Raw genomic sequence first — 17,799 nt, 5'->3', positions numbered from 1 at the left:
TAAAAATCTTTAAAAAAAAGTTAAGTCTTATTCTAGGTACAGTACTTGCAGGCATTTGGCACTTTAAAAAAATATCTGTGTAGGCCCCCTTAATCATCCTCTGATGATTTGCTACAGGGCTATTCTTAGTCTTAAAAAGATCAACCACTATTTTATCTGCTGACATTGATAGGTTTGTTTATAATGCTGGATAACCAAAACTTTGGACATAGCAAGCAGGTGTGTCTAAAAATTCTGTAGTTTAGGGGGATGCAAGCTCAGCTGAAAACTGATGCTCCACGGCCAATGATAGACCAATTAAATTAAAATCCTCAGTAACTAAGGCCCCAATCCTGCAATGTCATATGCATGAGCAGACCCCTGCATCTGGCCCTGTTGAATTCCAGATATGGCATCTGTTTGTACACTAAACAAGACTTTGAACATAATCTCTAACCCAGCAAACTAATCAATCGTGCCTAAATACCCTACCATCTAACAAGACATTTTTTGTTTAAAAACATGTTTGAGTTTTATTTTAGTGTCCTACAGTATCTTTTGTCACACTTCCATGCAGAAACTAAAGCAAAATTTAGAATGTGCACAGGGGATATTATTTTTTTGTACTGTGGTAATATCCAAAGTCCCAATCAGGATCCTGGCTTCATTGTACTAAGCACTGTACAAACAGAAGGAAATCTGGAACAGTTTACAGCCTAGTTTAAGACAAGACACAAGTATGTGTGACAAACAGCAGAAAGCATGGAGATGCTAAGGGGAGGGTAACAGTAAAAAGAACACCATTCCATAGGCTGGTGAGCTGTACAACATCATGAGCTCAAAACATTTTTTGATTGTATATATAATTAAAATATACATCAATCCACAATTAAATAGCTACAAGCCCTTCCCCATCTCAGGTGTCTAATCGTGCTTCTCTGTTCTCCTCTATATCCGTATAGAGCTGCCATTAATGTTATTCAGAGTTACACCCATGCACAAAGAGGAGTGAGACCTCTCTGTTTAATTGAAATAATTATCCAACATCTAATGATAAATTTTAGAAATTTCCTATTATGGACAGGACCTTGTCCCATAAGAAGGCCCTGAGTAAAAGGAAAATAGGCAATGTTTGGGAGGAAAAGGAATCAGCAAGTAGATGTTAGGGCACTTGTGCAAGCAGCAGCAACTATTGGCAACAGAAAAGAGTATTGAGTACAGCACAGTGTTTCTCCCATGCCATGTAGAGGTTTGAGTGACTCAATCAGCGAAGCGCACAGACCCGTTGGCCATTGTACTTCCATGTCCCTGGACCATTCATATTTTCCTGTTCTCTCTGTAGGAATTTTTGGCGAGCTGGGGCAGTGTGTCACACCATGGCACACAAGGGGGTACAGAGTTCTCATTATGACTACGTTTACACTTATGGCAGTGCATAGAATACAGGCAATACACATGTAGCTACATGCCCCAGAGAAAGGCAGGCTGTGTCCACACTTGTCACTGCGGTGTGTAGCCACACACATAGCAAGGAAAAGCTCCCACCAGCAAGTGGGGAGGCAGAAAGACGCTAAAATTAGCACTATAGACATGGAAGGCACTGCTTGGCCATGTGTAGGATATATACACTGGGAGTTCAGGCACGTATGACACTCGACTAACCTACACCATGCCTCACCGTCTACACTTCTACCCTATGCTAGCTGGGCATGTGTTGTCTGTATTCTACAGGCTGCCGTAAGCGTAGAAGTAACCCTCTCTACTACCTGTGCCTTCTTGTAGTGCAAACAAGGTGGTGGTTCTACTTTTGGGTTTTGCTACCCCCGCATGTGTATTTGTTTGTTAGTATTTTTTGGAACTGGGAGAACAGGATTTACCCCATGATTAGAAAACATTATTTACTACATAAAAATATACACAAAGAAATAGCAGGAGTGTTTAGTAATGCCTGTGACAATTTCAGTGTCAATGTAATTTCCCAACAGAGGCCCAGTCTGTAGATGCAATATCCAACTGAAAGAATCTGCTTTGAAACTTTCTGATTTCCAGGGCTGCGTAGTGGAAAAAACAGTCTCTTACTCCTACTTTATATCCTCCTATTGCAAAGGTGGCAGCTTCCTTATTAATGTTTTTATTACGTTTAAGACTTTTGTTTTTGTTACTTTTAAGAGTGATTCTTCTTTCTGATTAGATCTAGAAATTAATAACTTATAATTGTTAATTATTATTAAGCTGCATGCTGTGTACTTGGTGCTACATACATACCTAAGATGACACTGGAGTTTTTTCTATAAATGTTTCTATAAATTAGTCTCAACGGTAAGAGAGGAAGCATTTTAGGGCCAAATTCAGTAAGAATAAAATAAACATCCATTTTTGTCTTAATAAATCAAACAGCCAACTGCACTTTTTACTGAAGTTGGGTATTACTAAGCAGTCAACTAACCTTAGAAGATTTCCTTCGGCTTCTTCTTGTCCAAACCACCACTAGTTTATCTGGCTGCCTGTTGAAGAACACACAAAAACAATTTAATTTACAGTAACCCCGTTAAAGAAATGGTTGACCATAAAAATTACATCCTCAGTGAACAAACTATATTTTACATCGAGCATTATTTGAAAATCACTCTCAAGTTTAGTCATTGAACAGGAAAAATAATTCTGTGCTTACAGCAATCAGTACAGCAATATCAACACGCATATTCTGCTCTCCCTGAATGCATACAACTCCCAAAGGCAAAGCAGAGTAGAGTAGAGAACTGCTCTATAGATCTGCAAACAGGATCCTGACCACAGTTTGCTTTTGAAAGTCTGGCTTCATTAAGTGCAAGCCTTTGAAACCAATCAGCACACAAAATAAACAAGCACAAAATCCAGTTGGATTCCTAATCAGATGGTACTTGAAGAGGATGTGTGCAGAGGGGGAACAATTGCAATCATGGCTTTTTTTTATTTATATATTTATATTTTTATACTTACATATATATATATATATAAACCAAAAGCTTGAAAGAGCTTTTCCAAAAAACTACCTTCCTATGCGATTACCTTAGAAATATCAAGAGCATCAAGTATTGTATTCCCTGATTTTGCTTGAGGTCTTCTTGAGGGACCAGATACACCTCTACCCCAATATAACGCGACCTGATATAACACGAATTTAGATATAATGCGGTAAAGCAGCGCTCTGGGGGGCGGGGCTGCGTGCTCCGGTGGATCAGCGCGTCAGCGTGTCTGGCTCCGATACGCTGCTCTGACCGTGCTGACTATTAATAACGGAAATGCTAGAGGCCAAAGCAAGTTCGATATAACATGGTTTCACATATAACGCAGTAAGATTTTTTGGTTCCCAAGGACCGCGTTATATCAGGGTAGAGGTGTACAAAGAATGGGATCTTTCTCTGCTTTTAATTGAAGGGACAAACTGTTGAATCTTTAATAAAGAGATCTCTCCTGACATCGTTTGTCAGGCATTGCAATTGTTAGCATCTATTAAGTTCAACAAAGAATTTTAAAGAGTGTGAATAAAAATCACTTTCCCTTTCAACTTCTCAAGTTTTACTTCCTTGCTAATTGTTACAATCCTACTCATTTTTGAGTTGTCCAAAAAGCCTTCCAGGGAAATCAGGGTAGACAAACACCAGAAATTTCTAAAAGAAACAACCTCCCTCCCCTCTTTAAAGGTCAGATCTTCTTTATAAATACAAAAAAGGGGGTGGGGATTATCTCTAATAAAGGAACAATTCCCAGTATGATGCAATCAAAACACTGAGTAAATGAGGTTAAAATAAGGACAATACTGCACGCTGGACATTTTAAATTGGTGTTATTGAACAGCAATGCTCAGATCATTTTCTTGTTGAATTTATAACACTTAATATTCTCCAATTCTTTTTTAAGTGAAAAAAGAGCCATTTTTGTAGTAAAAGGGGTCCCTATGAATTAGTTACAACATTTATGTACTTCCTCCTCAAATTGTTAGTAATTTCTGCAAGCTACAATAAGAACATAAGAACAGCCATACTGGGTCAGACCAATGGTCCATCTAACCAGAATCCTGTCTTCCAACAGTGGCCAATGCCAGATGCTTAAGAAGGAAATGAACAATTATCCTGTGATACATCCCTTGTCATACATTTCCAGCTTCCAGCAGTTAGAAGCTTGGGACACCAAAATATAGGATTGCATCCCTGATCATCTTGGCTAATGGCCATTGATGGACCTATCCACCATGAATTTATTTAATTCTTTTTTGAACCCACTTATACTTTTGGCCTTCACAACATCCCAAGGCAATGAGTTTCAGAAGTTGACTATGTGTTGTGTGAAGTAGTACTTCCTTTTGTTGGTTTTAAACCTGCTGCCTATTAATTTCATTGGCTGATCACTGATTCTTGTGTTATGTGAAGGGGTAAATAACACTTCCTTATTCACTTTCTCTACACCATTCATGATTTTATAGATCTCTATTATATTCCCCCTTAGTCGTCTCTTTTCCAAGCTGAAAACTCCCAGTCTTATTAATCTATCCTCATCTCCCATATCCCTAATCATTTTGTTGGCCTTCTCTGTACCTTTTCCAATTTTAATATAGCTTTTTTGAGATGGGGCAACCAGAATTGTACACAATATTCAAGGTATGGGTGAACCATGGATTTATATTGTGGCATTATGATATTTATTGATCCTTTCCCAATGGTTCCTACCATTCTGTTTGCTTTTTTGACTGCCGCTGCACATTGCGCGGATGTTTCCAGAAACTATCCGCAACGACTCCAAGATCTCTTTCTTGAGTGGCAACAGCTAATTTAGACCCCATCATTTTGTATGTATTGTTGGGATTATGTTTTCCAATGTGCATTACTTTGCATTTATCAACACTGAATTTCATTGGCTATTTTGTTGCTCAGTTTTGTGAGATCCTTTTGTATTTCTTTGCTGTTTGCTTTGGACTTAACTATCTTGAGTAATTTTGTATCATCTGCAAATTTTGCCACCTCACCTTTTTGCCAGATCATTTATGAATATGTTGAACGGCACTACAGATCCCTGGGGGACACCGCTATTTACCTCTCTCCATTCTGAAAACTGACCATTTCTTCCTACCCTTTGTTTTCGGTTTTTTAACCAGTTACTGATGTATGGCCTGGTCTACACTATGAGTTTAGGTCGAATTTAGCAGCGTTAAATCGAATTAACCCTGCACCCGTCCATAAAACACAGCCATTTACTTCGATATAAAGGGCTCTTAAAATCGATCTCTGTTCTCCTCCCCGACGAGGGGAGTAGCGCCGAAATCGACATTGCCATTTCGAATTAGGGTCAGTGTGGCCGCAATTCGACGGTATTGGCCTCCGGGACCTATCCCACAGTGCACCATTGTGACCGCTCTGGACAGCAATCTGAACTCGGATGCACTGGCCAGATAGACAGGAAAAACCCCGCGAACTTTTGAATTTCATTTCCTGTTTGCCCAGCGTGGAGAGCACAGGTGACCATGCAGAGCTCATCAGCACAGGTAACCATGCAGTCCGAGAATCGAAAAAGAGCACCAGCATGGACCGTACGAGAGGTACTGGATCTGATCGCTATATGGGGAGAGGATTCCGTGCTAGCAGAACTACGTTCCAAAAGATGAAATGCCAAAACATTTGAAAAAAATCTCCAAGGGCATGATGGAGAGAGGCCACAATAGGGACTCACTACAGTGCTGCGTGAAAGTTAAGGAGCTCAGACAAGCCTACCAGAAAACCAAAGAAGCAAACGGAAGGTCCGGGTCAGAGCCGCAGACATGCCGCTTCTATGCTGAGCTGCATGCAATTCTAAGGGGGGCTGCCACCACTACCCCACCTCTGACCGTGGATTCTGAGGAGGGGGTAATCTCAGCCATGCCTAAGGATTCTGCGGATGGGGAAGATGAGGAGGAGGAGGACGAGCTTGCGGAGAGCACACAGCACTCCGTTCTCCCCAGCAGCGAGGATCCTTTTCTCAGCCTGAATGAAGTACCCTCCCAAGGCAGTATCCCAGACCATGAAGCCATGGAAGGGACCTCTGGTGAGTGTACCTTTGTAAATATAAAACATGGTTTAAAAGCAAGCGTTTTTTAATGATTAATTTGCCCTGAGGACTTGGGATGCATTCACGGCTAGTACAGCTACTGGAAAAGTCTGTTAACGTGTCTGGGGATGGAGCGGAAATCCTCCAGGGACATCACCATGAAGCTCTCCTGGAGGTACTCCAAAAGCCTTTGCAGAAGGTTTCTGGGCAGTGCAGCCTTATTCCCTCCTCCATGGTAGGACACTTGACCACGCCATGCTAGTAGCAAGAAATCTGGTATCATTGCATGACAAAGCCTGGAGAGTGATATCGTTCATGGTAACCTGGTTGAAATACGGGAATTTAATTAAGGGGACAGAGGTGGCCGTTCCTACTGGGCTGTTTGCCTGTGGCTGAAAAGAAATCCTTCCCTGCAGTTAACCAAGCCGGGGAGAGGGGGGGACATTGGCGCTGAGCTTTTCGCGTTTGGCTAGCAGGGATCTTCCCTGATACCAGCCATGTGGTGGGGGGAGGGGTAAAGCGATCATCCCAGAGAATTGGAGGGGGCGGGGTTAGTTTGGTTTCTGCTGCTGCCCGTTAACAGGAAAACCGCAGCACTCAACGGGCTTTGCTTGGTATGTGGAAAGGAGGGCGCTGCTTTATGAAGGCTGCAGAAGCCGAAAGACAATGGCTTACCATGGCCGCATGCAAGCCGAATTCTGTTGCCCGGACCTGCGTCTGTGATCTCTAAAACCAAAGCCGCAGGCACTCAATATTAAGATGCAAAATGCAACCTTGTACCGAAATCACATGTGCTATGTAATGTGAATAGTGGTGTTCACCGTGAAAGAGTATAAGCATTGTTCTGTAAAATGTATCTTTTTAAATACTTCTCTCCCTTTTTTCCCTCCCTCCCGCAGCTGCAAATTTTTCAAGCCTCCCTCCTCCGTCCCGAAGGCTATCTCAGATAAGGCGGCGAAAAAAATGGACGCAAGACAAAATGTTCTCTGAAATCATGGAATCGACCCGCAATGAAAGACCTCATCTGAATGAGTGGAAGGACACGGTATCAAAGTACAGGAAAGATGCCAGTGAACGTGAGGACAGGAGGGACCAACGTGAGGACAGGAGGGATGCTCGAGATGAGAGGTTGCGGCAGGAATATCAGAGGAGACAGGATGCAACTCTGGGGCTGCTGCGTGAGCAGACGGACATGCCCCAGCATCTGGTGGAGCTTCAGGAACGGCAGCAGGATCACAGAGTGCCGCTGCAGCCCCTGTATAGCCGCCCTCCCCCCTCACCATGTTCCATACCCTCCTCACCCAAACATGTAAGAACACGGGGGGGGGGGGGCTCCGTGCACCCTCCCACTCTACCCCAGTGGACAGCCCAAGCAAAAGGCTGTCATTATTTTGAACTTTTTTAGTGGCCTTTTCCTTCCCTCCTATCCTACTCTCAAACCCCACCAGGGCTACTTTGTCAGTTCTCTCCCTCTTTTTATAATCAATTAATAAAGAATACATGATTTTAAGATAGTAACTTTATTTCCTTTGAAAGCAAGCTGTGATCGAAGGGGGAGGGTGGGTTGCTTACAGAGAATGAGTCAATCAGGGGGGCGGGTTTTCATCAAGGAGAAAAACAGAACTTTCACACCGTAGCCTGGCCAGTCATGAAACTGGTTTTCAAAGCTTCTCTGATGCGCAGCGCTTCCTGGTGTGCTCTTCTAATCGCCCTGGTGTCTGGCTGCACGTAATCAGCGGCCAGGTGATTTGCCTCAGCCTCCCACCCCGCCATAAAGGTCTCCCCCTTACTCTGACAGAGATTGTGGGGCACACAGCAAGCAGCAATAACAATGGGGATATTGGTTTGGCAGAGGTCTGAGTGAGTCAATAACGTGCGCCAGCGATCCTTTAAACGTCCAAATGCACATTCTACCCCCATTCTGCACTTGCTCAGCCTGTAGTTGAACAGCTCCTGACTACTGTCCAGGCTGCCTGTGTATGGCTTCATGAGCCATGGCATTAAGGGGTAGGCTGAGTCCCCAAGGATAACAATAGGCATTTCAACATCCCCAACGGTTATTTTCTGGTCTGGGAAGTAAATCCCTTGCTGCAGCCGTTTAAACAGAGTAGTGTTCCTGAAGACACGAGCATCATGAACCCTTCCTGGCCATCCCATGTTGATGTTGGTGAAATGTCCCTTGTGATCCACCAGTGCTTGCAGCACCATTGAAAAGTACCCCTTGCGGTTTATGTACTGGCTGCCCTGGTGCTCCAGTGCCAAGATAGGGATATGGGTTCCATCTATCGCCCCACCACAGTTAGGGAATCCCATTGCAGCAAAGCCATCCACTATGACCTGCACATTTCCCAGAGTCACTACCTTTCGTAGCAGCAGCTCAGTGATTGCTTTGGCTACTTGCATCACAGCAGCCCCCACAGTAGATTTGCCCACTCCAAATTGATTCCCGACTGACCGGTAGCTGTCTGGTGTTGCAAGCTTCCACAGGGCTATCGCCATTCGCTTCTCAACTGTGAGGGCTGCTCTCATCTTGGTATTCTGGCGCTTCAGGGCAGGGGAAAGCAAGTCAAAGTTCCATGAAAGTGCCCTTACGCATGCGAAAGTTTCGCAGCCACTGGGAATCATCCCAGACCTGCAACACTATGCGGTCCCACCAGTCTGTGCTTGTTTCCCGGGCCCAGAATCAGAGTTCCATGGCTAGAACCTACCCCATTAACAGCATGATCTCCAAGCGCCGGGGCCCGCAGTTTGAGAGAATTCTGTGTCCATGTGCTCATCACTCTCATTGCCACGCACCCATCGCCCCCACCTCCCCGCCTGGTTTTTCAGGTCCTGGTTCAGCATACACTGCACGATAATGTGCGAGGTATTTACAATGTTCATGACTGCTGTCTTGAGCTGAGCGGGCTCCATGCTTGCTGTAGTATGGCGTCTGCAGTGTTCACCCAAGAAAAAAAGCGCGAAACGGTTGTCTGACGTTGCTTTCATGGAGGGAGGGGTGAGGCTGTACCCAGAACCACCAGCGACAATGTTTTTTGCCCCATCAGGCATTGGGATCTCAACCAGAATACCAATGGGCGGGGGAGACTACGGGAACTATGGGATAGCTATGGGATAGCTACCCACAGTGCAACGCTCCAGAAGTCGATGCTAGCCTCGGTACATGGACGCACCGCCAAATTAATGTGCTTACTGTGGCCACATGCACTCGACTTTATACAAACGGTTGCCAAAAATCGAATTCTGTAAATTCAGAGTAATCCCATAGTGTAGACATACCCTATGAGAAGAACCTTCCCTCTTATCCCACTGGTGCTTACTTTGCTTAAGAGCCTTTGGCGAGGGACCTTGTCAAAGGCTTTCTCAAAGTCCAAATACACAATAGTCACTGGATCACCTTTGTCCACGTTAGTTGGCCCCCTCAAAGAATTCTAATAGATTGGTGAAGCATGTTACCTCTTTACAAAAGCTGTGTTGACTCTTCCCCAACAAATCATGTTCATCTATGTGTCCGATAGAACAACAAAGAGCAGAATTTTCAACCAATTTGCCTGGTACTGAAGTTAAGCTTACTGGCCTGTAATTGCCAAGATCGCCTCTGGAACCTTTTTAAAAAATTGGTGTCACATTAGCTATCCTCCAGTCATCTGGTTCAGAAGCTGATTTAAGTGATAGGTTACATACCACACTTAGTAGTTCTGCAATTTCCTATTACAGTTCCTTCAGAATGCCTGGGTGATTATCTTCTGGTCCTGGTGACTAATTAGCATTTAATTTATCCATTTGTTCCAAAACCTCCTCTACTGACATGTCAATCTGGGAAGAGTTCCTCAGATTTGTCACCTACAAAGAACTGCTCAGGTGTGGGAATCTCCCTCACATCCTCTGCAGTGAAGACCGATGCAAAGAATTCATTTAGTTTCTCCACCCAGAATTTACATTTAAATCCCACTAAGGCCAAAACTACCACTAAAAACACAGCTAAAAGCTGGCTTCCCCCACTTTTGTGGCCAGATCAGAATCTGGCCCTCATTCTCTATCTCCACTGAACCCAGTTGCCTTACAGCAGCGGTGGGCAACCTGCGGGCTGCACGCAGCCCATCAGGATAATCTGCTGGCGGGCCGTGAGACAGTTTGTTTACATTGGCACGGCTGCCCGCAGCTCCCAGTGGCTGCGGTTCACAGTTCCTGGCCAACGGGAGCTGCAGGAAGCATCGTCCAGCACGTCCCTGCGGCCTGCGCTGCTTCCTGCCACTCCCATTGGCCAGGAACAGTGAACCGCAGCTGCGGGCGGCCATGCCATGTAAACAAACTGTCTCGCGGCTCGCCAGTGGATTACCCTGACGGGCCGCCGGTTGCCCACCACTGCCTTACAGACCCTATGAGCTTTCAACTTGGTGTAAAGTGATCAACGAAATAAACCACTCAAGATGCATTTTTCAACTTCTAAATTTCTGCCTCCTTTGGGGGATACAAATAATTGGCTGGCATGCCCTTCAGCTTTCTCTACAATCTTATTTGGTGGCAGGGACAGCCTGATCCATGTTGAAAACCCCTTGCTCACTTGCTAAGCACATTATGGTCTCATTCGCCTGCATAACTCCCATTAATGCTAATGAAAATTGTGTGTGCGCCACTAGAAGCAAAAATATACCCCTAAGTGATTTCCTTGATGCAATCCAGGAATCCAATCCCATGTCTAAAATAAACGCTCTTATTTCACTTTGTACTTTTAAGTTGACTGAGCCTCATTTCAAAAAAATAGCTTGTGAGACAAATCCAATTTAACCTCAATAGGCCCAATCCTGAGCTAGTCTCTGGGGACCAAGTAGTGCCAAAGGCAGCAGAAATGCTTTTTCTGCAGTGCCGGTGGCCAAAACAGAGAAGACCCCACACAGAGAAGCTCTGCACGGCCATGCACCACACAAAATGTGAACTCCACAGTGGGAAAAAGCAAGAGAATGCTAACAGGGACTGCACAGATCCACATTGTTCTCCCTTTCCACCAAAAAAGGAACAGCAGCTAAGCAGCAAGCCACTTCCACTAATCCCTCTCAGCCTAATCTAAGCATTAGTTGGCAGCAGGCTGGCAGCACAGGTGCCCCAGGTAGGAATAGCCCGTTATGCTGTGTTAATTCACAGCTCCCTACAGACAGTCCCTTCACTTTGCTTTGCTCCTTGCATCAGGTTTGTATTCATAGCCCCAAAAGTTTTCAATACGGGGGGGGGGGGGAGAAGAGGGAGAAACAGGTCTAAAAACCAAGGATATTACATAAAAAGAGAAAGAAGAAACACCTTATCCAGGCAATACCGCCACTTAAATATTTTCACCGTTTAGTAACAGAGTAGCTCTCCGGAGCGAATCAGTTATCTACTTCCAACAAACGTTACACACACACACACACTCCTCTCTCTGAAAATAATGCGTTTTCTTTCGTACTAATATTCAAATATGACAGGTTTGCCCAGTGGCATGGGGGAGATTCTTAAAGGCACAAATGGGAGTTTGGTGCCCATTTCCCATTCAAAATCTCCCCCTTGTGTTTACGGTGACCAGATTTTCAAAGGAAAAACCAGGACACCTGTCATGGCAGCACACACAAGATGGGGGCCAGAGAGCCATGCACTAGTGAGTTGGCAATTGGGTGAAGGAGAGAGGGAAAGTGTGCCTACTTCTCTCTCTCCTCTTCAGCCAAGCAACACCTCCACCGCTCCTTCCTCACTACACAGTGGATTTGATGCGGGGGGGGAAAACAGGAAAGGAAAGAGGGCTGGCAGCTTGAAGAATCATGTGTAGGGGATGCTGTCTGGGAGGCCTCAGGGTTCACAAAATCCTGGGCAAAACACTCCTTTTGTAAACCTGACAGAAATACTGCAACCAGTCAGAAAAACCTCAACATTCCTGTTTTTCAGACATGGTCGCTACTATCACTGCAGCAGGAACTCCTCTAGTGGCATGATGTTTACAGTCACATGGAGTTGTGAAGGCAAGTCTGTAAAGTAAAAGGACAAGAGTGTGTGTGTGTGGGAGGGGAACGAGAGGAAGAGTCTCAGGCTCTTGACAGAAATGCAGATGACCTCTCCACCTCCAAGAACAATACTGAATCTCACTGCGTGTTTTAAGAGCTTGTCTACACTTCAAAGTTATATCAAATTATGTTTTTCAGGAACAACTGCTCTGAGCACAGGGAATTTATACTGTTTAATTACGCTTACTTAAGCTACTTCAATTTTGATTCATTGTACTCACATAACGATGCATTTTCTCCACAGTATCCTGGGCAGGTACCCCATGATGCAATGTTCCTCCACTATGCTGTATGCATTCTGGGATTTTTCTCACTGCAGGTTGTGGGATACTGAGTAGAAGCCACTAGAATTCTGGGAGTTGGGAGTCAAATGAAAAAATTCCATGATTCCTCCCCTTTCATCCGGCTTTTGTGACCCAGTGCCATTTGAAAGTGCAGTCAGGCAGCATGGAGGAAACACTGCTGAGCACTGTATTCCTGAGTCATTAATAGAAAGAGGCTCCTGCACATGTATTGGCAGTCATGCAGCCAGATGGCTTTGGAGGACTTGAGAGATAGCTGTGGGGATGCCATAGCAATACAGGCACAAGAGGAGAAGGAAATTGAACAGTTACTTCTGCATGAACTTTTCCTGAAGCAGTTTCACTGGGTAAGCCACCGCTTCTGGACTCAGCCAACTAGCACAGACTGATGGTACAGGATAGCACTGCTGAGCTGGGATGACCAGCCGTGGCAGCAGAACTTCAGGATGATAAAGCCCACTGCCCTACAGATCTGGGCAGAGCTCACCCCAAGCTGCAGTGGTGGAACACCTACATGAGAACTCCCCTGAATGTGGAGAAGTCCATGGCTATTGCTATCTGAAAACTCACCACTCCCAACTGTTATAGTCAGTAGCTAACCAGTTTAGTGTTTGCAGAACAACTGTCAGGAAGATTGTCATGCAGGGGTGTGCTACTATCAGGAAAGTGCTGTTCCCCGGGTCATAAAGCCTGTCAATGCACAGGAGGTTGTTGACGGATTTTCACAATTGCAGTCACCAAATTGTATCGGGGCCATTGATGGGACCCATGTGCCTATTCTTTGCCCCCACACCAAGACTCAGAATTCATCAACGAAAAGGGGTATTTTTCTCCATGGTGCCTTGAGGCCTGGCTGACCACCCTGGATGGGTCACCATTATCAACCTGGGGTGGTCAGAAGAGGTCCATGATGCCATGATCTTTAGAAACACTGGCTGTTTTCTGCCATGAAAAATGGAACTTTTGCTCCCACTATGGACATTAATGGTGTTGTAGCTCCTCCTGTCATTCTGGGACACCAGCTTACCCTTTGCTTCCCTGTCTTATGAAGTCTTTTACTGGATACTTGGCTAGGAGAAAGGACTTGTTTAACTATCTTCTGAGTTCCAAATGCAAATTCTATTGTCCTTCTAGTTAGAGGTTATTGAGCAATGTCTGCCTCATATGATAGCAATGTCTGCCTCATATGATAGCTGCTTAGAGTGGTATACACAACCTCTGTGGCAGCAAGGGAGAGAGTGTTTCGCCCATGGGTGTCAGGAGAAGATGGACAGATTTAACACATGTTATGAATACCTAGAGAGGCAGCTTCTCCTAAATGCTGCAATTGGTTAGAGACACAGGATCAGGGGTGCTTTAGCCTCAAAGTAGGCACTCAGAGTATTGTTGGAAAATCATATATGCTTTTGCATTAGGATTTCACTTTGCTTTTATGAAGTTTTTCAACTAATTTCTTGACATGTTTAATGCTTGGTGTAAGGATGTCTTTATGCTTTGAGCAACAATTTTATGAACATTTTAATAAATAATAAACGAAGTTGTAAATAAGAAAAAAATTACTTAAGACAGTGCAAAGTTAAAAGAAGTGCAAAATTATAAAACCAATAAAGTGCAGAGTGAACACACTTGCACTGATAAGGTCACAAACTTGTGTACGTCGGGGAAGAGAACGTCAAAAATGTCCTCCGGGTCTTTGGGTATGGAATGGCAATAGAAGAGCCTGTTGCTTGCAGTTGTGGGAATTAAAGGACGTCTCTCCTAGTATCCACTGTTGTTCTTGTCTTGTGGTGTGCGCTGGTGAGGGAAGGGCCTGTTCCTTGGAATTGCTCCCAGTACACAGCACTCTCAAAAGGCTTCAGGACACTGCCAAGTTGCGGTACTGTCCGTGAACACATTGCCACTGCCTCCAGAAGGCTTGCCTGCTTCTGCATCATCTACAGAAGTCCTTTGTTTTGTCAATGTGCTCCCTTTACAGCCTCTCAGACTGTTCCCTGTCCTTCTCTCTCTCCTTTGCATCATGCAGAAGGAAACCTTCCCTTCATTTTTCTGTCTTCTTATCCCTCTCCTGTGATGTGGCCATGAGGCCACCAACCATGTCCTCCCTTGTTTTCTCTCTCTTTCCCTGAAGATTTACCAAGTGTTCAGTCACTGACAACAGTTGTGTCCATGGAGGCTGGACGACGACAGAGAAAGAGCACAAGTAGTTATTGTCCCAATTCTAGTCTTCATGACAATAAAGATAAAATTTTGCTTTTTGTGCAATTTAGGAATTCCTTCCCCATGGGCTCTTCCGAGTGGGGTGAGCCTGTAAATGGTAAGACACTTTCCAACTTTCTTTCCCCTTGATACAGGGGCCCTGTACATGGACTGGTACAATTGGTGGGGTTGGAGAGGCAGAAGGGGGCGATTGCATGTGTACCTCTTCAGGCTGTTCTTACGCTGCAAATGTTACCCTGAGGTGTGTCCCCAAAAGACAGAGAGATGGCAAGAGGCCCCTAACTCACATCAGTCCAACATGGAAGCACCCGGACAGTATCCGGGAACAAAGTTGTTTAAATCCCCCTGTACAACTATATTGTAATATAGCACATAATACTTACTGGAAGAGGTCCCCTCCCCGGTACTGTCAGAGCTGGGTCTCAATCTGGGATTTGGGGGTCTCGGACACTGTCCTGCCTCATCATTTTGCGGATTGAAGAGATCCTGGCAGTCCACAGCAATCTCTTCCTGCTTGAAGTCCTGGGTCAGCATCTCCAGAGGCGTCCTTGGTGAGATCCACAACATGCTGATGTTCAGTGGTAGCCTCTTTTGAAAAAATATGGTCCAGATCCTTATAGTGGGCACAGACCATGCGAGCTCTCGCAGAGGTCCTGTCTTTGTCCCCGATATTTTTACAACCCTGTCAGAGCTCCCTTCCTTTGTTGCACAACTGGATCGAGGAGTGAGTGCTCTGGTTCATTTGTTTCTATATGCTCTCATGTATCTTAGCATTCCAGTGACTGTTGTTAAGATGAGATGGACTGTCTCCTCTCTCTCCACTCCCCAGAGGGCAAGGAAGTCCATGACCTCAGCACTAGACTACCTAGAAGCACAGGGCTTGGCTGCTATAACTAAGATGCGACTCCTGGTGTGTGAACTTGCCAAGAGCTGGAATCACAAAGTGCCACATCTGGTTGCATGCCAGCATAAAACAGGGAGGAGACAACCAGTCAAGATGACCCAGGAGCAAGAAAGGGCACACAGATAAATAGATACTCCGAGTCACGTGCACAGCAAAGCAATATGTGATAACAGTGGGAGGACTTGCAGAGTCAGAACAGTTGATTTGAAATGGGGGTGTGTCCACACCTACCTTGTTGTAGCAAAACTCATCCCAAATATCAGTAAACTCAATTTCAAAGTGGATTATTTAACTCGGGACAAGGCATCACATGATTCAAAACAAACACTATGTATGCACGCAAGGCAATTTATCCTAAAAAAACCCACAAGTTAACCCAAACCAGCTTTCAAATGTAGACAAACCCCAAGTTTCAAATTAGCAAATCTTATGAAGTTTGTTCAGATCCTGAATGGTCAGGGACTGGCAATAGCACACTGGCAGCTTATCTTCTAGGATACTTATTTGAATGTGGCCAGGTTGGTAATTACCTTTATATTTGATTTTTTTTAAAAAACTACTTCACTGTTTGGTGGCCTATATGGAAATAAAACAAAAAAAAAAGCTGGTGGCCTCAGTCCAATTCCTATGTGGATGGGTGTCTATTAGGGCTGTCAATTAATTGTAGTAAACACCTGCGATTTAACTGAAAACAAAAATTAACATGTTCATTTTTTTTAAAATGGCATTAATCGCATACCTCTGGGTGGCGAGGGAGGAATCGGCTGCAGAGTGACCTAACAAGTGTCTGGTAAGGTGTAGTGACCCAATCCGCCACCAGAGGGTGGGAAAAAGAGAGGAAGTGGAAGTGGCTCCCATCCCGGCTCTGGCGCAGAGGTAGGGATCCTGACCCCACCATGCCCCATTGTCCCCAGCCAGCCCCTCACTCCAGGTATTGACACCTCCCCCTGTGCGCCGTGTTCCATTGCCCCTAGCTGGCCCCTCATTCCAGGGACTGCTCCCTGCCCCCGCACCATGCCCCATTGCCTCCAGCCAGCCCCTCACTCAGAGGACTTCCCCCTTCATCCCCCACACTGTGCCCGTTGCCCCTGACCGGCCCCTCGCTCTGGGGACCCACCCCCTCCCCCGCACCAAAGATCACAGGTAGTAGTTTTACTAGTTTTCATAGCTTATTGAAGTTATGCTAAAAATTTTACATATACAGAAGTAAGGAAGTTCAAAGTAAGGGTTTTCATAGCAGCTGTGATGCCCTTTAGGTTTATGTAATATTACCAACATATCAAATGGTCAAAGAAAAAACAAATACGGTAAAACAATCCAAGAATACAGACTGAGTAAAAAGTGAAAGCATGGATGACAGTGGCACCTAATCAAAGCTATTTGTCTAGTCTGGGTTTGCTCAGAGCATGCCCATGTGATGACTCCAGTGGAATTATATTGTAGTTATAGTTCATAATTCAGTTCTTCTGTTCTTAATATGCCATGCCTCCAGGGACTTTTTCTTTTGTAAGAGAGAACTACCCTTGGAAGGGAATGGACTAAATGACCAAACACGCGGTCCTTTATATTTTATGTTGTTCTGACTGTAAGTGTAAGTGTATTTGATACCATATCTTTGCTGGATTAACAGATTTTAAAGTAGAAGGATAATTTACCAGTTTTCTCTTTATAATACTTGATTCACACTTAATTGCTTTAGAGACGCAAGACATTTCTGATGAGATAGTTCACAATTAATCTCAATATCTTCCAAACTAGAGATTTTTCTCATCCCTGAGAAGACATAACACATTTGAAACACAGTTTTCCTATATGCATCTTATAATTGTGGCAGTATATGAATTAAATTCACAACAGGAAATATATAATTTTATATGAAACATTTAAATTATGAATTGTGATATGCTGTACATTAGCAAAGAAATCTGCAATTTATACACTACATTTATTACCATATATGAAATATTGGCTTCCCGATTTATAGAACTTCAAGGGCTCGCTCATCTGAAGGGATCCTACCTACCTCAGTAAAAGAAGTTTAACAGTGCAATTAAAACTGATGAATCTCAACTAATTTTTTTAATCTCGCAATTAATCGCAATTCTTTTTTTTTTTTTTAAATCGCTTGACAGCCCCAGTATCTAGATCTCAAAAAAAAAAAAATCACCAAAACTGGCCCCAATTGTTACCCTTGTATCCTTTACTACACCCTTGTTACCCAATTGTTACCCTTACCCTTACTACACATTCAGTACATAGAGGGTGGAACAACATTGGAGGTGAAGAATGCGAAACGTTTGCTCTGCTACTC

The 17,799-nt window shown here is 44.3% G+C and overlaps 1 protein-coding gene across 2 annotated transcripts in view; it reads right to left on the bottom strand.

Annotated features, from left to right (window-relative positions):
- EHBP1 (EH domain binding protein 1) overlaps window positions 1-17,799 on the bottom strand; it is a 333,194-nt gene that overhangs the window by 276,046 nt on the left and 39,349 nt on the right. For both annotated transcript variants that reach the window (XM_024199807.1, XM_024199808.1), the window contains exon 2: window positions 2,426-2,483. In XM_024199807.1, the coding sequence (XP_024055575.1) occupies window positions 2,426-2,483 (58 nt within the window). The remainder of the gene's footprint in view (window positions 1-2,425; window positions 2,484-17,799) is intronic.

The sequence above is a fragment of the Terrapene carolina genome, unplaced genomic scaffold, assembly GCF_002925995.2.
Source record: "Terrapene carolina triunguis isolate 2854851 unplaced genomic scaffold, T_m_triunguis-2.0 Scaffold132, whole genome shotgun sequence".
Taxonomy (NCBI): Eukaryota; Metazoa; Chordata; order Testudines; family Emydidae; genus Terrapene; species Terrapene triunguis.
This window is presented reverse-complemented; position numbering and strand designations above follow the sequence as displayed.